Source organism: Urocitellus parryii, chromosome 4 (genome assembly GCF_045843805.1).
Source record: "Urocitellus parryii isolate mUroPar1 chromosome 4, mUroPar1.hap1, whole genome shotgun sequence".
In the NCBI taxonomy this organism is placed as follows: Eukaryota; Metazoa; Chordata; class Mammalia; order Rodentia; family Sciuridae; genus Urocitellus; species Urocitellus parryii.
The window spans coordinates 197919310-197946796 of NC_135534.1; the positions used below are offsets into that span (position 1 = coordinate 197919310).

The 27487-nt window shown below is 37.3% G+C and overlaps 1 protein-coding gene across 1 annotated transcript in view; it reads right to left on the bottom strand.

Annotated features, from left to right (window-relative positions):
• Positions 1–256: 256 nt before the first annotated feature.
• Positions 257–27487, bottom strand: part of LOC113197860 (complement C5-like) — a 30967-nt gene continuing 3736 nt past the window's right edge. Inside the window, exons 5-21 of the mRNA XM_026410381.2 lie at positions 26204–26295; positions 24690–24772; positions 22854–22956; positions 21805–21919; positions 21085–21211; positions 20165–20280; positions 19504–19686; positions 18163–18366; positions 17379–17588; positions 17139–17288; positions 15547–15676; positions 11486–11548; positions 10410–10604; positions 4484–4559; positions 2855–2928; positions 782–905; positions 257–449 (exon numbers count right to left, since the gene is read on the bottom strand). Coding sequence (XP_026266166.2) covers positions 820–905; positions 2855–2928; positions 4484–4559; positions 10410–10604; positions 11486–11548; positions 15547–15676; positions 17139–17288; positions 17379–17588; positions 18163–18366; positions 19504–19686; positions 20165–20280; positions 21085–21211; positions 21805–21919; positions 22854–22956; positions 24690–24772; positions 26204–26295 — 2007 coding nt within the window. The 3' untranslated portion in view covers positions 257–449; positions 782–819. The remainder of the gene's footprint in view (positions 450–781; positions 906–2854; positions 2929–4483; positions 4560–10409; positions 10605–11485; positions 11549–15546; positions 15677–17138; positions 17289–17378; positions 17589–18162; positions 18367–19503; positions 19687–20164; positions 20281–21084; positions 21212–21804; positions 21920–22853; positions 22957–24689; positions 24773–26203; positions 26296–27487) is intronic.

The following is a 27487-nucleotide window of genomic DNA, read 5'->3' on the forward strand; positions in this document are numbered from 1 at the left end:
TATATATATCAAAGTGCATTCTATTGTCATGTATAATTAATTAAAACAAATTTAAAACTTTTAAAAAATCTTAACAATTAAATTAAAACATCAGAAAACATCAGATTTAAAAAATTTTTAATTTTAAATGCTAGATGTCAGTTAAATTTTTAAAAAAGCTAAACAACTCAAATTTCAAATGTAGATTAAAAATGTAAAGTATATGAAAATGTAAAGTTAATGTTAATCTGAAATTTGAAAGCATCCAGAAAAAAAATTGGAAAAATTCATAAAGGAACATTCCTGTCAAAGACGTCAAAAAGATTCTTGATAAAGTTGGTCTGCCACTCCAGGCTCACAAATTTGGTGAAGTAGGTGGAGTTGATATTCAGAAGCTGATCATCAGGTAAACTGGCTCTTTTGGTGACGTGGCTTTCTGTGAGTTGGCATTTTGCAGATTGTGCTGCTTCCTGGGTGGGAGAGAGCATGCTGATGGGGCAGAAAATGCAGATAGTCTGTATATAGTAGTGTCTTCTAAATATTTTACAAGCATGGTTTGATGTATTGATTTACCTAGGGACACCTCTCATCTCCCATCATTTCCAACAAAAAGTGACCTTGTCCTTACCTGAATCTTCAACTGGCTCCCTCCTGCTACAGTATAATTTGGAAGAGAGTTTTTTACCTCTTCTCTGTCCTTGAGTCCCCCAACATGCACTTAATACTTTGAGCATTAAAGTAAAGTGATTTTACCATCAGATTTCCCAATCATGAAGTCTCTATTGTGCATTTACCTACTTACTTGGAATCCTGGAGTTCTGATGCTGGGAACTGTTCCTTTTAATTGACTCTGGAAGTACTGTTACTTGTGACTGAGAAGTGGTCTCTGTACACCTGCAACTGCAGCCCGTCAGCAACACACAGGCCTGCGAGGATCGACAGTAACTTTCAGTGCACTAGGGGCTTCCCAGATTACTCTATCTTCTTTCAAATTCTTGCCTTGCCTTTACTTTGTGGAGAAGAAGAATATCCTATAATCAAGTTTCCTTCTCCCCTCCTATATTTCTCGTGGCTCTTGGAAGTTCTGTCTTGTGACCTGTTATTTCCTCAAAATTGATTGATATTTTGAGAGTCTACCATGGGCAGCCGCTGTTCCAGACAATATAAATGCAACAGAGAACCAGAAGACAAAATCCCGCCTTCATGGTGCTTATAACCTAGTCAGAGACGTAGCAGCTGTGATGAAATGTCAGGAAGTGATCCATGAAGTAAAAAAGACAGGGTGGTGAGAGAGAGAACACAAGGAGTAGATGGTCTTTTAGGCAGACTCATCTGAGAAGGCCTGAATGATGTGTGTGTGGGGGGGGAATATCTGGGGCACCTACCTTTGTCTTGAATGTTCAGATAATGATCATTCATAAAGAGTTTTATTATGATTATTTATGAACTTAAAAGTTTTTATTATAGAAGAATTTAAATCTATACAAAAAAATATACTGTACCCCTATGTACCCATTATCCAGCATGCATGATTACCAACTCAAGGACAAATTTATTTCCTTGAAACCTCCTTCTCTCTACATTTCCTTGATTATTATTATTGTTGTTGCTGTTATTATTTGGTACTGGAGATTGAACTCAGGGGCACTTTACCAATGACCTACATGCCCAATTTTTTAAATTTGTATTTTAAGACAGATTCTTCCTACGATGCTGAGCCTGGGCTCAAATTTGTGATCCTTAGCCTCCCAAGCTCCCTCCCACAGTGGCACTACCATGTCCAGCTCCATTTCCTGGATTATTTTAAAGTAAATTCCAGAATCATATTATTTCATCTGTTACTATTTTGGTACATATCTAAGAAATAACTTCTCTTTTCAAACATATCTATGATGTCATTATATTACATCCCTCAAATAATTTCTTAATATCATCAAATATTCACTTAATGTTCATGGATCTTCCAATAGTTCATGAACTTTTAAAAAATAATATAACATCAACACAATTTCTGCTAGTCCCAGTGTCATTTCCTTTAAGGCATTAGACTAAAAATATTAATTACATACCAACAACATTTGCTTTTAGGTCCTGTCTGTTCCACAACAGGCGTAGCCCTGAATGCTAATGAGTTTACAATGACTGAAAAGTAAAGGAATGATAGCAGAGTATCCCATTGATTCATATGCAATTTTTTCTAGCACATTAATATTTTTTACTATTATGTAATAGTAGCTGAACAAATTGAAGTGGGTTATTTTGTTTTCTCTGTAACTCAGCAGCCTCAGCCGTTCCTCACACCTCCTCTGTTGCACCCTCTAATTTACTATGTCTACTGTAATGTCTTCTGTTAGAATCTAATATCTTTTTTAAACTTTCAGGACTCTTGCTCCATTGTTAGCAAGGTAGTTACAAAGTTACATAGGCTTCTAAGCAGTCTTTCTCAATCCTGTTTTTTCAACACAGTAGAAAGCTCTTTAATTATTTTATATCCTGGATGATGGGTGAAGATACTGAGCTGTGAAAATCAAATAAACATTATTAAAAATAATTTTAAAACAGTACTGTTATCCATAATTTGCCAGAGAGTTCACTAATGGATTCTTCATTTATCCCTCACCTCAAATCCACAGTGGATCAGAAAGCTTTTAGGAAAATGGAAAGCTGTAATTTGTTGCTCACTGAGGGACGGCTTGTAAAAATAGTAAATGAATAAAATATGTTCAGAGACATAGATATTGTGTTTTTATCCTGATTACAATGAGAATACAAAATAGGTTACTACCAAAGTCCTGGGTGAACTGTCAACAAGATGATAGATAAACCTCAACAAGGAAAATGTTCCCTAATTCACTATATCAGACCAGGTACTTACCTTTATCTGAAATGCCAACACCCTGAATTTCCCAGGTAGTTACACAATCAGGTAGTATTAACTCCAGCTGAAGCCTGGAAGATAAAATAGTCCATAGCCAAGAAACACAGGTGGGCCTTGATTAGTGGGCAACCAGCGTGGTGCCATCTGATAATCAGGACGTTCGTACTTTTCTCATAGGGGCTCTTGAGGCAAATCACAAGGAAACCAACTTAAATCAATGGCCGTGAGTGAGGATGAGACCAAGAAAAGATTAGAAGATCAGAGGATAAGGGAGCCTTTTACATATTCAGAACAACTGCTTAGACTGTATTAAGTTGAACCACATGAAATTATTGTTTGTGTCAGCCAAAATGTTTGAAAACCAGCAGATACATATGGTTCAACTTAATATAAACTCCTGTGTTTTGTGTTCATTATCTTACTTTCACAATAAGGACTTCAAGGAATTATGATATTATAAGCTATCAAATAAAATTAAATTATATTTAGTGAACCCTACTAAGAAAAGTGGAGTATAAAAACAAACATGGTCAAAAATGGAATTTTTGGAAATCAAAAGTCCCTAATTTATCTGCTCTGTGAATATTTCCTAAGTGTCCATCAAGTACCAGGCACATCCTAGACTAAATAAAGAGATACATAACAAAGGGTGTGCCTTCAAGGAATGTACTCTAAAAGAGGAGGGAGATACAGAAACAAATTATCACAGAAGAAACTAAGTGCTTCAGTTCGAAGCTTGTACAAACTATAGTGTGCAGAAAAATCAAGTATTTAATTCTCTGGAGACCACTTTGTGTAGAACCCATGGTCTGAGTTGGTTTTTTAAAAGTGAGCTGGAGTTTATCAGGAGTGGGGAACTAGGAAAGGATTTCCAGGAAAAGGTCTGGAGGCTGCAGGGGCATGCATTGCTGGAGCAGAAAGCCAACAGCAGCGGGCCAGGGCAGTCCCTGCAGGGAGAAGAAGCTGGGGCTGTGGGGGAGAGGGGCAGGAGCAGGCACTCTATCCACATAGATTCCACCCCATGGGGAAGCAACATGAGTGGACTCAGAATTTAATCTAATGATTTGGTGGCTGTGCTGGGAGAATAGAAGAGAAAAGTGGGTAAGACTGGAGTCGGGGGAGTGAAGGATGCTGTTGCACATCAAACAAGGTGTGATAACAAAACCAACATTTTCTAAGCCATATGGCTAGTTAGTATCTTACAGAATGTGTTTTTTATATGAGGAAAATATTGCCTCTTTTTCCTTGTTATATAGAAAAATATCATTGGAAATGCATGTCAACCTGGACAATATATATTATTAGTTTTTATAAAGAGGTTGTTTGGAAAGACCAAAATAATTATTCAAAAGTGCAAAGCCCAGAAATCAGCTCAAACTACAGACAAGCTCAGTTATTGTTTGAGACAAGTTGAATGAAATTCTTCTGCAAAGATCCTTCATTTTGTAGTCAATCAGAGACTGAGGGAAAGATCAACCCAACCACCAACCAAATTAACCCTGATCCAATGTCAGTACTATCTTTAATTAATGAAGGAAATTTTAGAAGAGTGGCAGACCATATATTCATCATATTTGAATGTTTTCTAAGTTTCCTAATGAAAATAAAGATAAAAGTTTAAAATACCTTTTTGGAATGTGATATACTTTCCACAACCAGTTTTCTAAAACTGTCTTCGTCACCAGTATGGTTGGTGATTTGTCTAAAATAAAATAAAATAAAATAAAATAAAACCTCAGGGATTGGCAATGTAGCTCAGTGGTAGAACACTTGCCTAGCATACATGAGGCCCTAGGTTTGATTCCCCAACATCACAGGAAAAAAAAGAGGAAGGAAGGAAGACAGGAAAGGAAGGAAGGAAAGAAGGAAGGAAGGAAGACAGGAAAAAACATACAGTTAAACATAACATACAACAGAGTTATATGTTAAAGCAGAATGGTTAATTTTTTCTTTTCTTTTGGTACTGGGGATTGAACTCAGGAGGATTTAACCACTAAGCCATATCCCCAGCCCTTTTTAATTTAGGGTCTTGCTGAGTTTCTTAGGGCCTCACTAAATTGCTAAGGCTGGCTTTGAACTTTCAAATCTCCTGCCTCAGCCTTCCAATCCCCTGGGATTACAGTCATGTGCCACTGCGCCTGGTTAAAGATGGTTAACTTTTAATTAATGATTGTAAGGAATTTAGTCAAACATTTAATTTTTGCGATATCAAAATAGGAACCATAAAAGCGTTAATTTAAGCTATCTAAAATATATTAACTTGGAATGGAACCACCATTTGACCCAGCTATCTCACTCCTCTGTCTATACCCAAAGGACTTAAAAACAGCATACTACAGGGACACAGCCATATCAATGTTTATAGCAGCACAATTCACAGTAGCTAAATTGTGGAACCAACCTAAATGCCCTTTGATAGATGAACAAATAAAGAAACTGTGGTATATATATACAATGGAATATTACTCAGCATTAAAAGAGAATAAAATCATGGAGTTGGAAAATATCATGCTAAGTGAAGTAAGCCAATCCCTCTAAAACAAAGGCTGAATGTTTTCCCTGTTATGTGGATACTGATCCATAATGGGGCTGGGGGATGGGGAACATGGGAGAAATGAATAAACTTTGAATAGGGCAAAGGGGAGGAAGGAGAAGAGAGGGGACCTGAGGGTAGGAAAGACTGTGGAATGAGATGGACATCATTACCCTAGGTACATGTATGAAGACACGAATGGTGTGACTCTACTTTGTGAACAGCCAAAGACATGAAAATTGTGCTCTGTATGTGTAGTATGAATTGAAATGCATTCTTCTGTCATGTATAATAAATTAGAATAAATAAATAAATTTAAAATTAAAAAAATAATAAAATATATTAAGTGCAAAACCCAAGGCACAGAATGGTGATATCCTCTAGGTATAAAACAAAAGATACAGATATAGATCCAGATGCAAATGTTTGTATAGTAAACAACTTTTCTGAGAGGAGATAAAATTGTCCACAATTGCCATAAATTGGACAGCAAGTAAAGCCAAGCACTTTTTAAAATTTTTATTTTTTAGTTTTAAGTGAGACAATATCTTTATTTTACTCACTAAGTTGCTAAGGCTGGCTTTGAACTCTCAATCCTCTTGCCTCAGCCTCCCCATCCCCTGGGATGGGATTATAGTCATGTGCCGCTGTGCCCGGCTAAAGGTGGTTAACTTTTAATTAATAATTATAAGGAATTCAGTCCTGAATTTAAAAATGGATGGGAGGGCGGGGCTGGGGTTGTGGTGCTGAGGAGCGAACTCAGTGCCTCATGCATGCTAGGCGAGCACTCTACCACTGAGTCACAGCCCCAGCCCAGTCAAGGACTTCTACCTTGAACTTCATACTCTTCTAAACAGTGTTACTTTTATGAAGGAAACTAGTATAACATTTTAACAGGATAAAGAAGGATGACCAAAGTGAATCAACAGGAAGAAAAGGATATAAAGAAATAGAAAACAAGGGAACAGAAATAAGTATAGTCTCAACAAACTGAGGCAGGTTTCAAATATCCCCTTTAAAGTGAGAAATTCTTGAACTGTTAAAGAAAAAAAAATCCTCAGCAATAAATGGATTTTTAAAAAATATGTAATGCCACCAAAATAATGTGGGAAGTTTAAAAATAAAGGAACAGAAAGCCATGTATTGGTCAAATAGGACAAAAGTAAGCTACAGAGAAAATAATAACTTTCAATAAAATAGAGCTCACAATGCTCAATGAACAAAGAGGAGTATTTTATGTAGATAAAATTATGATTTACTAAAACTATGGAACAGACATATGCCTTTTGCACTTAACATAGCTTTGAAATACATAAAGCAAAACCTGATAGAAATAGGAGACAACTTAAACATTTATAATTGAAAATAGTGTAATTCACTTAAAAATTTCAGAAGAGAACAACCAATGAAGAAAGTAGAAGAAAGAGGTTAGTGGGATATATAGAGAGAAATATCAATCCCAGAAGCTCTAGACAAATTTTACCAACTATTAAAAACTCCTTGGGCTGGGGCTGTAGCTCAGTGGTAGAGCGCTTGCCTTGCACGTGTGAGACACTGAGTTCATTCCTCAACACCACATAAAAAATAAACAAATAAATATATAAAGGTATTGAAAAAAAAAACCCAACTCCTGATGCTATAAACAAGGGTTGGAAGAAAATACTTGCAACATATTAATTATATGTTTCTGTCTGTATGTTTGTGTGTATGTACTTAATACACATACCTATATTTGCAATTTATATTACAGAGAAGGGTTGGCTTCCATGATGTTTGACAATGTCTATAAAACAACAGGCAAAAAGATAGACAAGGCAAAGAAAAATTGGCCAAGATGGAAAAGGGTAATCACAGAAGAACTATCAGTGTCCAATAAACATATAAACATATGTTCTGGACATCAGTTTACATGGAATCATTAATTTTCTTAATAAAGTAAGACACTTCCGACTCAGCAGACTGACAAAAATTAAAGATTTTGGCAAGGGGGCAGAAAAGTCAGCTTTTGTGGGGAGTAGAAATTGGTACCATCCATTTTGTTTTTTTAAAGGATTTTTTAAAAATGAATTTAACCTTTATTTATTTATTTATTTTTATGTGGTGCTGAGGATCAAACCCAGGGCCTCATCCATGCTGGGCAAGTGCTTTACCACTGAGCCACAACCCCAGCACACCCCGCCACCATCCATTTTTAAATATATATCAATTCCAAGAATGTCCCCTCTCTGATTTAGCAATTCCACCTTCAGACAATGTGCTACTGGCTAAGTGTTTGTGTGCTCCCATGTGTTGATGCCCTGATGTGATGAGTTTTGGAAGGAGGCCTCTGGGAGATGATCTGGTCATGACAGTGGAACTTTCTTGTTGGAATTAGTGGTCCTATAAGAAAAGGAGAAGGGCTAGCCTTTTTTCTCTCTCTACCTTGTAAGGATACCAGGAGAAGATAGCAGTCTACAAGTAAGGAAGAAGGCCCTTAGCAAACACCAGATTCCATAGGCCCCTGGCCTTGGCCTTCTCTGTCTGCAGAACTGTGAGAAATCAATGTTTATAGTTTAAATTCCTCCTCTATAGTATTTTTGTTATAGTAGCCAGAACTAAGACGTACTGATATCTATTTTACAGAAATATACATACACATAAAAAAGATCAAAATTATAGTTTTGCTTTTTTCTTAGGAGTTTCTAATATTGAAAATGTGGGGAAATATTTAAATACTTATTGTAGGTGGCCCTAAAAAGGTATGTCCAAATTTTTACTGTGATCCTAAAAAGATATGTCTAAATCCCCTGGTACTTGGGAATGTGAATTCAATTGAGAATTAAGTTAATTGTCTTGAAATGAGACATACTGGATTGGAGTGGGCTCAAACTCCTTATGAGATGTCTTAATTAGGTATAACATTAAAAGTGTCCTTATAAGAGACAGAAAAAGAGAAGACACAGAAACATAGGGGAGATGGCCATGTGAAGCCAGAGGCAGAGATTGGACCAATGTATCTGTAACCCAAAGAACACCAACAATCACCAGCAGCCATCAGACACATGAAGAGCTAAGGAAGGATTCTGTACTAGAGACTCTAGAAGGAGCTGACTTTGCTGACACCTTTTGGACTTCTGGCCTCCAGAACTGTGAGAGAATGAATTTCCATTCTTTTAAGCCGCCAAGTTGGTAGTGATTTGTTATGGCGGTCCCAGAAACAAATGTGACCAGTAAGATATAAACAATGAAGAAAAATGAAGACATGGTAGTATTATTAAGTACTATGCAATTATTTAAAAAGAATGAGGCAGATTTCTCTGCTCTAATGTGAAAATGAGTTCATGATATTTATCAACACTTAAGAAAAGCACATTGCAGAAAGGCATGAATCCCATTTATGTAGTGTGATCCCAATTTATGTAGAAATCTCCTAACAGTAGTTAACATTGTGGAGAGGGTGACATTTTGAAATGTTTGCTCTTATTATTATTATTTTACTGATTTTTCTCCTAAATTTTTTGTGGACTTCCTTTTAAACCTGAGTTAGATTACTTTTATTTCTTTAAGCTATAAAAATATATGCACTCATAAATTATGGTAGGGTTTCCCTTATACTAGCACAATTACTGAGGATTTAAGATAAATTTTATATTTTAAAATACATTTGGGGGCTGAGGTTGTGGCTCAGTGGTAGAGTACTTGCCTAGCACATGCAAGGCCCTGGGTTCGATCCTCAGCACCACATAAAAGTAAAAGTATCATGTCTAACTACAACTAAAAAATAAATATTTTTTTTTAAGAGAGAGTGAGAGAGGAGAGAGTGAGAGAGGAGAGAGAGAGAGAGAGAGAGAGAGAGAGAGAGAGAGAGAATTTTTAATATTTATTTTTTAGTTCTCGGCGGACACAACATCTTTGTTGGTATGTGGTGCTGAGGATGGAACCCGGGCCGCACGCATGCCAGGCGAGCGCGCTACCGCTTGAGCCACATCCCCAGCCCCAATATTTTTTTAAAAATAAAATACATTTTGAATCTTATTCATATGCTTTCACACATTCATGGAAAGACATAAGAATGTCTTTTTAAATATGTGGGAAAACATAATTTTTAATAAACTACCTACTTGTTTGAGTATCATTTTAAACAAAAATTTCAATATTTTTCTTAGCTACCTTCTGTCTTAAGTTCATTTGTATGTTTCCCCAAATAGTATAGTTAAATAGAATGCAAAAGAAAATAGGTTAAAAAGTAGGGCAGTAAAATTGAAAAAAATGTTAATAAATTATTCTCAGTATTCTTTGATTTGTACAAAGCCTAAACCCTGTGAAAATGAACTAAAGGAAACTCTTGTCTGTATATGCCTACTGAGATCCCTTTTACTTCTGATTCACCTTTTTCTTTCACTAATTAATTACAGAAAGAAGCATTTTTCAGTTTAATATCAAGAAAGATTTCTCAACTTAATGTCATCCACAAACTTTATCAATACCAGCATCAGTACTAATATAAAGGCTTTAAGCTGTAACCAAGTCCTAACATTTAGCCATCGGAAGGAGGAGAAGGTAGGAGAAGAAGAAGAGGGAGGAGGAGGAGGAGGAAGAGAGCATGCATTAGCTAGATAAAGCACCAACTTCTAGTACATCTTATTGGTTTGTGGTGAAATCATGGATGATATTTTGATTCTTCAAAGTATGTTATTGTTTTTATGCAATTTTTAAAAAATCATGCTCCTTGTAGCCAGTGAAGTCTGCAGAAAATCAATGTCACACAATCATGCAAATATTTTCATTTTACAAATTGGCTCTTACAGGATAAATCAAGACCTATGACTTTAAAAATGAGTTAGTGGTGATGTGGGATTAGTGATCCCCAAACTGGTATGACTGTGTTTCTGGTTCTGCTTTTTGAGGTGAACTGCAGGAGTTGACTTCATCTTTTGTACATCAAAGCCCAGTTTGGAATCTCTTCTTCCTGTGGCAGTACAAACTCCACCCAGCACCTTCCTACTGCACTGCATACGGAGTGGAAGCTTTTACACTTACTTGACCTTGCTATGATTACATCAATGTGAGAACTGTTTGCCCGAAGCTCACTTGCCAGGTCACAGCACTTCAAGAAAGCTTTGGAACACTGCTGGCCAACAGTAATCCTCAGAGCTCTCTCCCTGCAGCTCTCCTCACTTACATGGGCTCCATCATAACAGCACTTCCGGATCACAGGGTGTCTGAATTGGGATGCTGAGATAATAACAAACAATTCTCAACCAAGTATAGATTCGAAGTCTCAGGGCTGGACTTAGAGGCTCTGATCAAACTTCCTCCAACTATTTGATCAGCTCCCAGAATAGGAAATTGCCTCTTCCCCACTTGGCCTATTCCATTTCAGAGAGCTATAGAGTTGGCTGACTATGGACTAAGCCTCTAAAACCATGAACCAAAATAAAGTTTTCCTTCTCTACATTGTTCTTGTCCAGGGTTTTGATCACAGCAACAAAAAGCTGACTAAAACTACAGTCAAGCTGCAGTCAGTAGGAATCCCGGGTGGGTGCAAGAAGAGAATTTACTATTTTTTCAAAAACCACTGATCGGTGGGTTAGAATGATAATGTCCTTTCCTGTCATTTAGAGATGACAAAGGTGTGAAGTGATTGTACCTGCTAAGGGGCAGTGCCAGGGCAGGAACCAAGAGGCAATATCATGAGATGAAACATTGGACCATGTTTTTCTCCCATTTACTTAAACTTGGCCAGATACTTGAGTTTTCAGTAACTCACTTTGGCATAATGAAATACTGATCATAATTTCTCTAGGTTAGAGTGTGACACTGCCACAAAGAGACTTTAAAATGAAACTGAGGCTTGGGGGGATTTAGTGACTTGGTTAAGGACTTTGTCACTATAGAAAATGGACACGAGGAATACCTTATCTTTTAGGTGAAGACTATTCGGAACAAATGTGGGTTAATTTTACCAGTTTGCTTCACCTCTCTGATAGTAAAATCTGGAAGTATGTATAGACCTTTTCATGTGTTCTACATCAATTATCTAGAATGACAAAGTGTTGCAGATCTTGCATTATTCCATTATAACTTCTAGAGAAAAAAATGAAAAATTGGAGCACCTAGATTTTCTATTTCCTCTTTCAAGGAACGTCTTGGTCTGAGAATTTTCTTATATGATTCATCTGTTAAAAAAAAAAACACAGAAAGAGAACATCCCTTAGAATAAATGCTTCCATCAAATTATCTAAACACTCAAAGCATTTGCAAAATCAAATGGAACCCATTTTATCAGATATCAGGTTCTATTTCCCATAGCAATTTTGATCTATACCAATAGTAAAGAACATGATTAAACACATTTCTGTAGCAGTGTCATTACATACTCTTTGCAAATGTATTGTCTTGAGATGCTCAAATAAGATTTTTAAAATGCAACAAATGCACATATTTTTATGGTGGTTTGTCTGTCTCTTTAAAACACATTGAGTACTCATTTATTTCAGGCAAGGAACATAAATTTCAGTAAATCCTGTTCCTGTCCTCAAGAATGAAATGAGTTCATTCCATTGATGGTGTAACACCCTACTGAGTACAAGGGGATCATCATGGGCTGAATTGTGTCCCCCACAATTAATATGTTGAAGTCCTAACCTCCATGACCTCAGAATCTGAATGTATTTGGAGACAGGGGCTTTGAGGAGAGAATAGGTTATATGAGGCCATTAGGGTGGATGCACGCAGAGGAAAGGCCGTGTGAAGACAATTGAGAAGGTGGCCATCCATAAGGCAAGGGGAGAGGTTTTGGGAAGAAACCAACTTTGCAACATCTGGATCTTGAACTTCCCACCTTCAGAACTGTGAGGAAACAAATTTTCTCATTGCTTAAACCAACCAGTCTTTGGGGCTCTGTTACAGCAATCCTAGTAAACTAACATGGGAGAAGAGGTAAGTTCTTCCAGGCCCACTTGGGAGTGGGGGCTGGAGGAGAAGGTGAATCTTGAGCTTTCGTGGCAAATTAGAAAGGAAAGAGCAATCCAGGTAGAGGCATGACAGAATCCAGGCCCTTCTCAGGTACCTTAAGGAAGTGAGTGACATTTGAGCACAAGGCGTTTGAAAGGAAAAGGTGGAAGAGAAGGATGAAAGATGAAGTCAGCTGGAAATGGGGGAGAGGATCTTGGAGGAGTTTATTCCCACTCAAAATAGAATCCGATTTGTAGAGTTGATTGGAATCTGGTGAAGAACGCTGATAAAGCTATTTGATTTGTGCTGTGGAAGTGAAGGAATGGAAAAAGATAGTCTCTGCAAATGGTAACCTAAAAAAAGCCATGAGACAAAAAAAAAAAAAAAAGACTTTAAATCAGAAACTGTTATAAGAGACAAAGAAAGATGTTTTATGATAATAAAAGGGTTAGTCTACTAGAAAGGTCTAATGATAATAAATATATATGCACCTACCATTAGAGCATCTAAACACACAAAATTAACAATGACAAAACTGAAGGAAGAAATAGATAGCAATACATAAGAGTGTGAGGCTTCAACACCCACTTTCAGTAATAGATCTGACCTCTGTATAGAAAACCAATAAGGTATTAAGAACTATGTAATGTTATGAACGACCAATAAAAAAAAAAAGAAAAAAAAAAAAAGAAAAAAGAAAACCAATAAGGAAACAGGAGTTAAGTAAGCACTGTAAACCAAAGGAACCTAACAGGCATAAACAGAACACGGCAACCAACAGCAGAAGAATACATGTTCTTCTCAAATGCACACAGATCTTTCTCCAGACAGAAGACAAGGTAGGTCATGAATAAGTCTCAACAAATTTAAGAATACTGAAATCATACTTTTTTTTTTTTACATTGCAATAGAATGGAACTACAAATCAAAAGAAGAAAAAACTGGGAAATTCCCAAATATGAAGAATAAACAACATGCTCCTGAACTAGGTCAAGAATAAAAAAAAAGAAAGAAAGAAATTAGGAAATATATTGAGAAGGACTGGGAGTGTAGCTCAGTGACAGAGTACTTGCCTAGCATGTGTGAGACCCTCGGTTTGTTCCCCAATGTGCATGCATGCGTGCACACAGAAGATACACTGAGAATAAAAATGAAAACAAGTTTCATTAAAACAAATAAAAATGAAAACAAGTCATACCAAAACTTATGGGATCCATGAAAAGCAATACTAAGAGAAACATTCATATCAATAAATGCCTACATTAAAAAAGAATAGATTTTAATTTATACTTCAAGAATCTAGAAAAAGTATAGACTTTGACCAAACATAAGGAAAGAAATGACAAAGATTAGAAAATAGAAAAGCAATAAAACTAAGAGTTGATGTTTTGAAAAGAAAAAACAAAATTGACAAACCTTTAGACAAATTAAAAAGAGAGAACTCAAATACATAAAATCAGCAATGAAAGAAGAAATAAAAAGGATGCTACAGAAATAAAAAGGATCATAAACTACTGCTATGAGCAATTACATGCCAACGAACTGGATAACCTAAAAGAATTTTTTGAAACACAGAATCTACTGTTAAATTTGGTCTGAGACTGCCTCTATACAGTGAGCTCCTAGGTAATGGACTACAACCTAATTTAATACAGAAACAAATTGAAAGTCTAACAAGAGCTTATTTTTTGTAATAATTAGCTAAGTCTAATCAATATAGTCTGCCAACTGATCAGACCATATCCAAACAAGGCAAACACTGAAGCTGTTTCTTTTCCTCTCTTCTGTTTTCTGTATGTAAATATGGATACTCCCAGCTAACACTGCAGTTAGAGCTCTCCAAACCTCTCCTAGTTCTGCTGGCTGTCCAATTTGTCAACTGTTTTTTGCTCAAAATTCTGCTGGATTTGCCAAGAGTTTTTCTTTTAGCACTACCAAGATTGAATCATGAAGAAATAAATTCTGAATTGACCAATTATTAGTATGCAAATTAAGGAATAATAATAATAATATAAAAATCTTAAAATTTTCACTACATTGGTCTTGGCAATGATTTCAAAAATATAATATCAACAGCCTAGACAAAAAAAAACCCAAAAAATAAATAAGCAGCATTGCATCAGAAGAGTTTCCACATAGCAAACAACCAACAGAGTGAAAAGGCAACCTGTTTAATGGGAAAAAAAATATTTGCAAACCATACATCTGATAAATATAAATAGGGAGTTCCTATAACATAATACTAAAAAATGAATCACCCAATTTAAAAATGGGCTAAGAGCTCAAATAGATGGTTCTCATGAAGGAATAGAAATGTAAAATATCTATATAAATAAATTGCTCAATATTGCTAAATGTCTTGAAATGCAAAATACAATCCAAAATGAGAAACCACCTCATACCTATCAATATGGCAATTATTTTAAAATAGGAGAGCAAGAGTTGGTGATGATGTGGAGATATTGGAACCCATATGCACAATGTTGGTGAAAATTCAAAGTAATGCAACTCTGGAGACTCCTCAAAAACTTCAGAATATAACTACTATATGATCCAACAAACCCACTTGTAAGTATTCATCCAAAAGAAGTGAAATCAGAATCTCAAAGAGATATTATCATTCCCATGTTCATTGCAGTACTACTGACAACAGTCAAGAGGTGAAAACAACCTAAATGTACATTGACAAATGAATAGATGAAAAAAAGGTGGTAGACACTGGGATACAATCCTGCCCCAGAAAAAAAGAAAATTCTACAGTATGCAAAGGCCTAGATGAACCTGGAGGACATTATGCTAAGTGGAATAAGACACTCATAGCAAGACAAATAGTACACAATGCTACGTATATAAGGGATGAGAAATGAATTTAAGGATGGAATGATGGTTGTGAGGGGCTGGGGAGAGGGAGAATTGGGAGTTATTAATTAGCCAATGGATATGAATTTTCAGTTAAGCAAGATGAATAAGTCCACAGATCTATGTACAACATTGTACCTATCATCAACAGTCATGTATTGTACACTCAACAATTTGTTAGGAGGGTAGATCTAATGTTAAGTTCTCTTGCAACAATAAAATAATTTTTAATTGTTTTGTTTTGCTCTATGATGTTTAATTGGAAACAGGATTTGGAGGAAGAATGAGTGCATGGCCAGGAAAAGCAGTGTGTTTTCACAGTAAGAACACTTGCGTTGCTTGACAGAACAGAATGAATTACCATTTTGTAGGGAGTGGCCCACATCTGTGTTGGTGAGGACCGTGAGTCCTGCTGAGTAGAACACCTCAGCATTGCTTCTGCCACCACTTGCTCCACAGCCCTGGTCACTTTTATCTAAAGCTCCAAGAACCTGTTAGAAAGGAAGTTATTCCCTTAAAAATACAACATTCAGAGACTGTTTGAGGGAGCACCGGACTCATGGAGAATGATAATTGCAAGTCACTCACTTACTGATTGGTTAAAACCTAATTCTCCAGTTTCCCCATGCCTTTCTTGCTTTCCCTAGTTTTTACCTATGGGTTTACAAATACACACTAGTCAAAATTGACCAGGAGCTAAATTTGAGGATATAACTCTGATGTGGAAGTTCTTAGAAAATGATTTATACTCTTCCTTCTTAAAGTTCTGAACACTGAATTAACTAATATCTGTTGAATCAATGAATAAGGAGAGGAAATATTCACTATCCCTCAGGGTCCTTTTCTAAGTCCTGGGAAGGATGGGATCCTCTGTTTCTTTGCTTCATCCAAAATGAAGCAGGGCAAAAACATGGAAATAATAAATTAATTTTGGTGAGGAGAATTTGGTCCTTGCAAAGTTGTGACCATGGCCCATGTGACCCATGAAAGCGTTTCTTGGTGATTGGGGTGGGTGGTGGGAGGGTGTCTGTGTCTGGGGAAGGGGCTGGTGGACAGGCAATAGTTATGTATGGCTGCCATTACTTTCTCTTATGCAGCTGGATGGTGTCTTACGCCATGCCTGGTTTCTACTGCCCTCTCCATCATTCCTCTTACAGATTCAGGACACTCAACTCACCAGAACCCCAGCATTTCCAGTCATATCCCTTTCCTGGAGCAGGAAAATAATTCAATTTTAGGCATTAGCTTAAAAAATGCCCTCTCTCAGAGTCACTAAATTATTATTTATTCCAAATAACAGGCACTGCTATCATTCATTAAAATGGAGATAGCTTGGTGAAGAGGTTTTGGTCTTTGCAAGGTTGTGACCATGGCCCATGTGACCCACTGACATGGATTTGATTATGTTTTATTTTAGTTTATTCCTGGAAAAGTTTGAATTTCAGCATTTCATTGAGGATATTCCCAAAGTGTGTTCTCACCAAACAAAATAAATTGGAAAGTAAATTTGGTGGGTAATTATTCTTTATATATCTAAAGGGATAATTTAAAGGGGTAACTCACTTGAGTCTTTGTGCTGTTCTATTCAGGCCATAAGTCACCTGATTATCTCTAAGATTTAATCATCAATAACATAGGGACTCTGTGGGTAAGCACTCAGTACGTTTTAAATATTACCTAAATTATTCATACCCATCTCATAGCTTTGTTGTGAATATACAATAAGACAATAGATGTCAAGGCTTAAACTAATGCTGAATATAAAAGTGTTCAGGAAATATTAGCTTTTGGTGTTATTATCCTTAAGTCTAGTTTGGAAGACAGAGGTATAGTTGCATCTTTTCTCCTTTATTCCTCTCCCATGACCAATGCAGGGACCTGAGAGAACCAGGATGATCACTTGGCCCTGAGTCATGTTTTGCACCAATAACCATGACATTGACTCCACTTAACTCTTTCCAGAGGATTTTTGCTTCTTCCTTGGATGCCATATGTAGCACTGTCCACCGCTGTTAAGGCGACCCACATTTCTGACTGAGTGTCCATGATAAGAGAAACGGCTTCTCCTGGAGAATGTATCTCTTTGTCTGGAGAGAGATGGATCTAAAATTAGTGGGAAAAGAAAACCTCTTAGTATGAGATTACATCATCACTCAGGAGGAACTCAGACTGGGGATAGGGTTGGCATCTCACCTGGAGCTGTTGGCCACACTTCTCTTCAATATTTAGGCAGACTGAGTCAGACACTAATTCTGCTGTCTGCTCCACTGTGATGATGTAATAGACGAGGAGATGGGCTGTAGGAACCATGTTCTGAGTCACAGGAAGTTTTAAAGTTTGGTAAGATGAGCCAGGGAGTTTCTTCTCTGTGCCAAAGTGTACAATTTTGCCCTTAGATGAAATCTAAAAATACATGGCAACAAGTAAACATCAAGCATAGGCTTAATGTTGGCTTAGTAATTGAGCAGATATAATAAGAGAAGCATAAGCACCTGAATGAAATCAATGCAATGGATTTTTCCCTTTGTAAATAAAGCATATTCTTATGTAACGCAGGCAAGACCTAGCAGTCGGTTGCTTGGTAATGCTCTGGTTAGCCATGAAACATTGCTGTGGTCACTGACTAGTCTGGAGACTGAAAGATGCTCTGGTGGAACCTTTGACATTGTGCCATGGCAAGATTATAAAGCTAGGGGTCAGCAGCCCTTGAATAAATCCTAAACCTACCTGTCACTACTTACAGGCTGGTCATTCAACTTTTCCAATCTACTCCATTGTCTGCTGAACTTAAGGAAGTGTGAGGTTCTGTTGGGAGTATTTGTGAATGTGCTTTATGAACTGTAAAGTGGAACATAAATCATTCATTCACTAAATGTCAATTGTGTCGGGTAAGGAGTCATTTTAAGGATTCTTTGCATAAGTTAAAAAAAAAGTGTTCCAAATAGACTAGATGCAAGTAAGATATTACGGGACTTACCAAGTAAACATAGTGTGCAATTTTGTCAACATATGGACTTTTAGGGGTAACAGTTATGCTCAGTTTCTCTCCCACAAGTAAGCTCTTGTTACTGTCCGTCCAGCTAAGAGAAAGGAAGCTCTGGCTGGGTGATGAGTAGGTCACTGCTCGATAGTCACTGCTGGCCTGGTACTCTTCTGGAAGGCCTGGGTCATCTGTTCTAACCTAAAACAGATTGTGCCAAACACACAAAAAAAACACTGATGCTGAACTTCGCATCAGTGTGATAATGGTGGTGACAGTGATGTTAGGGTTACAAAATCCTTGTGGCAATAGAAAGTGGGGTGTTAGGAAGCTACAAACCATCCAGCATGCCAGAGTTTGGGATGTGCTGGGAAGAGTGGTGAGCAGTATTTGGAGAGGACAGAGGGACAAGGTTAATCAAGATCAAAGGTGTGCTTGGGATGATCACTCTGTCTCTCTGCCACAATGAGAAGAGTGACAGAGAAGAGCATGAGGAACTAGGTGGCCACGGGGGCTATCCACTGAACTAGGGCACCTGGGAGGAGTCCAGGTTTGAGGTTGGCAGACCTTCTTTAGTTTCAGACAAAATAATGCTTATGCTTTTTTGAACCATCCAATAAAAAGATAAAATCAGAAGAATGAGAAGTTATATTCCATTTATGTATAATGTGTCAAAATACATTCTACTGCCATGTATAACTAGTTAGAACAACAATAACAAAGAGATATGGAGAAGGCAAAGTCTGAAAGACTCTTGAGTATCTGAGATGTGTCTTTACCATAAGGATAATCTTTTGTGTGTGGTGCTAGAAATTGAACCTAGGGCCTTATACATGCAAGGCAAGCACTCTACCAACTGAGCTATGTCCCCAGCCCCTCCTCACCATAAGGAATAGGAGTAGATGGGATCACTGAACAAGTCTATCAAATAAGAATGTGTCACTTGAAAAGAGAGGAGGGTCTGACCAGATCCCTGAGGTTAGAGGACAAGCAAGCAATCATTGGTCCATAATGGAGGCTATAAAGAACAAAGAAGATAGCTGCAAATAACAGAAAAGAGAGGATTCTGCTAGAATTCTTGCATTCCACTGGTGGGTTCTTAGTTCCAGATTTGGATAATATTATGTTTACCATAAGAAAAAATTCCTGAATACAAAATCAATGGACTGAGATCTTTACTGAATGTCGATTACACAATACGTATATATATCTTCTGTTCATATGGGTCAAATGTTTTAAAGCAAATCACTGGAATTACATATAAAATCTTCTCCATCTGTCCTGTACAATAACTACCACACAGACTAATATTAGGCAACAAATGAGAATTCTACTCACATGAAACTCCAAGGCTGACACACCAGGGGAAATGTCAACCATAAATGAAGCAACTCCACTATGATCTGTTGTACTTTTCATTGGATCCAGATCTTTGCTTTCCTGAGTTGCGCCCACTAATTTTGCTTTCAAGATTACTGTATTCCCTCCTACAACATGGCCAAAGACATCCTTCACCTGTACCTGGTGGACCAAATCAATTCTAAGAGTTAACATTTATTATTTTACATCACGAAAATTCTAAAACAATTCCCTCCTTTTTTGCCAAGCACAGACTTTATAGGATTTAACTCAGATGCATGTCTCCAAGCATTTTCACTCCTCTGGGCATGTGTGATGTGAATTACATTTAATTCAATTCAATGCACACTTACTGAATGTTTGAGAAAAGCAAGGTACTTGCTATGTGTTGGTACGTAAGCCATGGGCTGGGTGAACTTACTACCAGGCCTGGATCTCAGCTCTTGTTTTCCATCACAGCCTTGCTGGCTGTCATGGCCTATTCCTCATCCTCCCACCATTCTTTTCTCCATTCCAGTGTCTACACTGGAGGTCACACAGGAACAAAATTTGAGACTCGCCCCCTTTGTCCTGGCATAGAAAAAGCAACCTAAAAGTAAATAGGGAAATTCAACCATATTAGCTCTTCTAACCAACTAACCTTGATGGAATATGGAATCCCAGGCTTCAGAGACAGAGGAGTTGCAACCAAATGCAGGGTGTAGGGAGAGAGGACATATTTGACATCCGTTACTTTGGTTCCTTTGAAGAATCTACCTAATGAAATAATGTGCATTGTGTTGAGAATTTGGCAAGTACAGTACAGTATCGTGATCTTTGTGGTCCCTGTTCTGTTCCTATGTATTTCTTCACTTGGATAAGGATAAGGAATTAGTCCAATGATGGTCACTTCAAACATAAGAATTAACCTAAGTAGGAACGATTTGCTGTGGCCACTCTGGAAAAGCTGGTCACTCTATAACCTGATAAAGTGGTTTTTAGGAGGTTGGTAAAATGCCCATTCATCTGTTTCAAATATTGTGTTCTGTTCCAGATCATTTATCCCACTTTCTTTCTTTCTTTCTTTTTTTCTTCAAATGAGCAGAGCCTCATGCCCTCAAGGAATTGGCAATCCTGCTAGAAAGGATAGTCAGATTTTGAACAACTATTTCTAATTTCCAATACAACATTTGTAGGCCGGGTTGTAAAAGATATGTGTTAAATATTTAATAGTATGTAATCAATATACAAATGACCCAGGGATGTTTTCCTAATGTGAATGATTTTACCATCTGACTTATTCAAGTAAAATTTCCAGGTACCACTACTTTTAATTTTTAATAACACAAAAAGTCATACAAGACTATCTCATCTACATGGGATTAACAGGTCACCAATGCTGAAAGATGTTTTTTATCAGAATTTCTCTCACATTTATCTAGTGAGCAATATTTTGTGAACCACATCTGGTAACTGCACTTGCCCAAAATGAACCAGTAGTGAGTGACAGATTTCTATCCAAAATTTTGGAATAAGAAAGAACTCTGGGAAGTGAATGTATATATTAGTTTAGGAACTGACCTGTACATTCTTGTACTTTCACAAAAATATTAAGGTACTTGTTGTTTAAATCTTCTAGACTTTTGTATGGCAGGTTTTTAATTGCCTTTGATGTATTAAAATTTACTTGTGCAATTCCATTGATCAGCTGTGTTTTTTAAAGGGGGACAAAAAGTTACAAGATAGATTAGAGCAGAACTACAGAGAAGGAGTAACAAATTGTGCTTTTTTCAGCCTGCAAAATCTCTACTTGGCAATAATGTTCTGGTTGAAGCCCATGGTGATACAAAACACAACCTTGATTCTTTGAAGTATATTCAAAACTGATTAATATTTAGGTAATTTCTTTTAAGCCTGAAGGCTCAGGCCATGTTGCAGGATCATGGAGAAAGAACTCTGGCTTAAAATCTTTGATTCAAAATTATGTATAATATTCAGAATCTGAGTCTCTAATTTGGGTACCATATTCTATCTGATGGTACCTTGTCTAAAGTCCAAGATTTCATGTCCAAATGACATAAATTGCCTACGAAAACTAAGTTTTAACTACTCAGACTTCCAAACTGAAAACGAATGTCATTTTAACCTATCTATTTCCAACAGTGGAAGCTCCCAAAGCCCAAAGTATGATAGTTCAGAGTTTTTTTTAGTTCTATGAGCATTTAGGAGTGAAAACCCACTTTACAACTCTATTCTTTGGTGACTTGCTCCCAGTTTGTTTCTGTGAATAAACTCCCTTACCTGTGCATTTTGGATTGCTTCAGGCATCTCTTCTTTTCTATGATCCTCTAAATCATTTCTTATTGCAAAAATGACAGAAACCTCAGCTTCAGTTACATTCTGATTATGAGAATATCTATCAAAGAGAATAATTAACCTCTTTTGATTAAGCCATCAGAGTAATGAGATAAGATAAAACACAGCCATGGGGAAATTGCAATTTGCTCTTAAAACATATTCATATGGAGTTTTAGATTTCATTTTCATTTCATTTCATTTCACCACTCTGTAGTGGTAAAACAAAAATAAGTATTGTTCCCATGGGCATGAGAGAGAATTGAGTCCCAGAGGACGGAAAGAACTTGCTAACATCCCACTGTTGTTATGCTTATAATGAGTTAGTGAAGAACTGAACATAGCACCCGGAGTTTTGCAAGGGACCACACTGCTGTCATGACTATAACACCGTGTGGCAACAATAGGGACCCACTCCCTGTTTCTCCTTTTACCAAGGGGACAACATCATGCATTTGGAGTATGTTATTTTTAGTTTAGACCCATTTTAGCCTTTTGAGTTCAAGAAAAACATGAATTTTCCCTATTTAAATATAAAATAGGGAAGCCAGTATCCCCAAAGACAATTTTCCATAGCGCATCTGCCAAGTAGGATTTATGGGCTAATTCAATCAATTCTATAGATGATTTTGATGATTAAGTTGTATAATCAATTAATATTAACTAGGCTGCGAGTAACAAAGTATATGTGGATATTTTCATGTAGTTTTGATACCTGACCATGTTATTTAATTTTATTTGCTGAAGAAACTAAGAAAAACAGCAAGAGTGGAGTCAGCAAAAACACTTCAGCCAACTCTTTTGGACCCATTTCCCACAACTATCACATTAATCATAAAGGTATTTATTTATTTATTATTTTTACACTGAGCCTCAGAATCTTTCTCAATATAGGGTCCCAGACAAGCACTACCAATTAGTAATTTTGACTCTTGAAATGAAACCTGTTTTCCATAGAGGAACTACAAGAATCTGAAAATTAAAAAAGTTTTTACCTAGCATTTATAGTGATCTTGAAGTCCTCAAAGTTTTCGTGGCTGATATAGTAATTTTCTGGTTGTACTAAGATAGAGAAGTGTGGTTTTTTCAAAAACACACCTAAGTAAAAACCAAACAAAAATAAACAAAAACCCAAAAAGCAAGATGGTTGAAACTACAAATATATATCATAAGCAAGAAATGTCTTGTTACAATGGAACAGATGAAAACCGCCAGCATCAGTATTCTTCCCTGGTCATGACCATCATTAATATCCCCGGAATCCTTATGATCTTCCCATCAGTGATTGGCAGCTTTCTGCTCCAAAACCCTGACATGTACTAAACCACATATTATATGGTGCTGAGGATGGAACCCAGCAACTCTCACGTGCTAGGTGAGCACTCTACTGCTGAGCCACAGTCCCAGCCCCTCACTACTTAAGCTTTTTAAACCATGTTTTCTGCCCACCGGGTTGTCAAGAGGAAGAGAGGTACTTATATTTAAGGGATAAGAACAAGTGCACATAAAAATTTAAAACGTTCAATGTGCTGAAGCCACAGCAACAAAATACCCTCAGAGCAGGGGCTCAATAAGGTCACAGACCTGGTCTTGCTTCTCTGGGTCAACCTTCCCCCCAGTGCCTTTCATATAGTAAGTTTTTGATAAATACTTATTAAATTGGAAATTCCTTGGTATTTAGCAATTATCTTCCATTCCTGATCTAAAACATGAATATAAATCTCAAATTCTCATCTTTTCCTTACGTCCATTTGAGAAGTGGTGTTAGACCACCCAGCCCTATCTACTGCCATGCACAGCTCTGAAGTTTGTTCAACCCTAAAGGAGGAGGCTGTCCAATAGGAGCAAGGGGGTGGTGAGGGGCTGGCTCCACCTGTTCAGGGTGTTGTTCTCTGGATCAGAGAAAATTGCCCTGGAGGGCGTAAGCAAAACCAGAGCAGGGACTTTGTAACTCTGAAAAGTATCCAAGAGAGTTAATAAACAACTCCAAAGCCGAGTTTGGGTGTTTCTGAGGGTATTTTGTTGCTGTGGCTTTTAGCACATTGAATGTTTTAAATTTTTATGTGTACTTGCTCTTATCCCTTACATATAAATACCTCTCTTCCTCTCATCAACCTGGTGGGCAGAAAACATGGTTTAAAAACCGTAAATAACAGAAGCTGGGGTGGAGTATCAGCGATACAGCGATCACCTAGCACATGGGAGGCTCTGAGTTTGATCCTCAGCACCACATAAAAATAAATAAATAAAAATAAAGGTATAAAAATATTTTTAAAAAAGCTTAAATAGCAACTTTACATACAAATTTAGTGTTCTAGGAAATTCTTATGAGAGATTAATAGAAGGAGCCATTTGTAAGTTAATTATTAATATAATAAATATGACTATTTCCAAAGTAAATATTTATTTTCTTCCCACACATCATCATTTTCCAAACACACCAGCAATTTTTTTGAGCTGAAGGATTCAAAGGTAGCATTCTGGTTCTCTGACTAAACAAAGTCGTTGTGAGAACCTGGACACCAGGGGATTGAAGTGGACAATCTCTTACAATGTTAGAGAACCATGGATCTTGCAAGGATTTTGCCTTGTCTTCTCCTCCCATTGATTTGTCCACCTGCACAACCACGACAAGGAAACTAGGCACAGAGAGCTCAGTGAGCACATTACAGTGAACCAGATGGACAGTACTCTGATTCCCAGTTCACCTCCGTCCATCACACCTCACCACCTTCTTTACTCTTTACTAAATTTTTATTCCACAAAATTATTGAGAACTATTTTAAAAAAACACATCACATTGGAAATCTCAGTAATTTTTGAGAAATTACCATGTCTTTTAATTTCAAAATCTGCAGTTCCTATTGTTGTGAAGTCCTCTTTGTAGTTAGCTTTAATTGTCCACAAACCGTATCTGTGAAAGCATCACATTTAAAATTGTAGGTAATATCAGATAATATGACTTTAATTCACTCATTGGTTGTAGCTAATATTCAAAGGAGCAGTTACTATGGGCCATGCACTAAAGCTTTACACATGTTAACTGTCTTAATCTTCATAAAAATGCTGTGGAATCGGTTGTATTATTATATCATAAGAAACTTGAGCTCCAGAGAGGTGAGGTGACTTTCCCAAGGACACATGGCTAGTAGGTGATGGAGCAGGATTCAAACTTGGTCATTCTTGCTACAAAACCACAACTCCATTAAATGACCCTGAGTTCTGCATATGCCAATCAATGTATCATATTAGAAAGAGCTATTAAAATTATTTTTAAAAACATACGTTTTAAGAAAAATTGTTACACCCAAAATTTATTTCCATATTACTCTTTTTCTAGTAGATTATAGTATATCTTTAACTAGATTCAATTGAAGAACTAACCCAAGGCTGAATCATATCCATAAATTTATATACACTATAGAGTATATATACATATATAATATATATTCAGCATATATACACACATGTATCTATATATGTACACATATTATTTTTAGTTTAGACCCATTTTTGCTTTTTGAGTTCAATAAAAACATGAATACACACACACACACACACACACACACACACACACACACACTGTATATACTAGATAGTTTGCCAGAAAATCAAGACTACATTTTCAGGACCAATTGATCAAGTGAAACCTACCTAAATGAGACAAATAAAGAGTTTTAAAAAGTTTACAGCTCAATTCCAGTGATAGGGTAGAAACAAAGAAGGATGAGTGTTTCCCTCCAAGAGATCTGGTTCCCATTTCTGTCCCACCATTTAATTGTGTGACTATATCTTGAAAATGGGAAGATAAAAGTTCTAGCACAGTGTTTGGCACAGGGTAGGAGATCTGCTATGTCAATTCCTGGGGCTTATTGAAGAGTCCCAAATTGTACTTCAAAATATTTTCCAAGTACGAGAAATTGGAACTAAAATGTCAAAGAAATTATTTATAAGAGAGAGTAAAGACATGAAGATGGACATCTTCTATTTGTATTCCCTCTGCTTTTTTTTTTCCATTGTTCTGTCAGCATTTGGGGGGTGGGGACAGTATCCCCAGTTTCCGCTGTCTAGACTTTGCTGTGGAAGATGCTCTGTAGAGCAGACCAGCTTGGTTCTTAAAGGGAAACACACTGTCAGGCCCCCTGCCTTGATGCAGGAGAGCCCAGGAGGCTCCACCTTCCCTTAGGTTAGGACACTCACTAGACCTAAAAAAATAGCCAAAACCAGAATTTCTTTCCATCAGCAGCTTTCAGTGACACGTAAATGACTCCTTGGACTGTTCAATAGCCCCAAATGGCTTCATTGCTTTCAAGAGAGAGTTAACCTGCAAATAATATAACAATACTTAGGATGAAATGGGATCTTGAAGTCAGGAAAAGTGATAATTCCAGTAGCACTTCTTTCTTCCCCCACAGCAACTTCTGACCCTTCTGGATCCTTTGAGTGAAAAGAAAAACAAAAATACAAGTTTAAAGTTTTTCTTTTTTTTAACAACTTGTAAATACAGAATCCACACATAAACATTGTATGTGATTGAAGTTCTTATAAAAAATACCCACTAATATGTTCTAAGAAACATTGTTGGAACTTAGCAAGTGCAAAGTTGATATACACCGAGGCAATGACCGGCCTCAATTGGACTTGTTGGCTGAGACTATCTTCTAAGACAAAAGGCATATTTTTAATAGGCATAAGTAGTACCACAAATATTTAAGATAATATTAAATAAATTCTCAGCAGACTCTCCCCCCACTTCCTCCTTTCTGAAGAGAACATCTGGAATGATCTTCCTTCAACATTGTCTCTCCAACACTTCCTCCATCCTGTCTCTGCCATGGCCTAAGAGCTCCCTTGGCTCTCTGCTGTCTCTGGTGTCTGGACATGCCACAGCCATTGCCTCCGACCTCTTGACATCTGCTTTCCCTGTGAGGCCAGACATTACCTCTTCCACAGGTTCCTTCACCACAACTCCCCAAACATAATATACAGCAATTCACCAAAGCTGCCAGCATCTCTCCCTAAAGCATTTGCAGGCCAGTCCACTGGGGCAAGCCTCTGCCATAGCCATCTCCCCATGTCTTGCTTCCTCCTGACTCTAGACCTCTACTTCTGCATTCCACCAGAGACACAGCCCAGCTTCTGTCCAAGCCCCTCTCAGAACTCATCCTTGTCCTTAGTAATTGTCCCCAGAGAGGGGTGTTCATCTGCAGCACTGCCTCCCCTTCAAGCTGGTCTGCTCTTCGTCCTACATCCTCCCTTGTTTGGCTTGCTGAGTTACGTGTGCTGTGCTGGCCTTCTAAACTCAAATGCTCGTGGAGGGTCATACTCCCTGGTCCCCCAAACAAGTGGAGAGAGGCTAAGTGCTGGGTCTCAGCAGACAAACAGACAGACCTGAGCTTGAGTCCTGGTTTAGCCAATTATTATCAGTGGGTTGTCAAGGTTATTTGGTTTTCTTAACTGTTAGTCTACTCATCTATAAAATGGGGACAATGACACTGAAGATTGTTATCACAGTATAATGCATTCATGGCCTTCTCCCAGGTGCCACATTTTATGCTTCTACAACCCTGGCTGCATCTTTCCCTGACACAGATGGCAAGAGGATTCAGACTGATTAGCTGACATACTG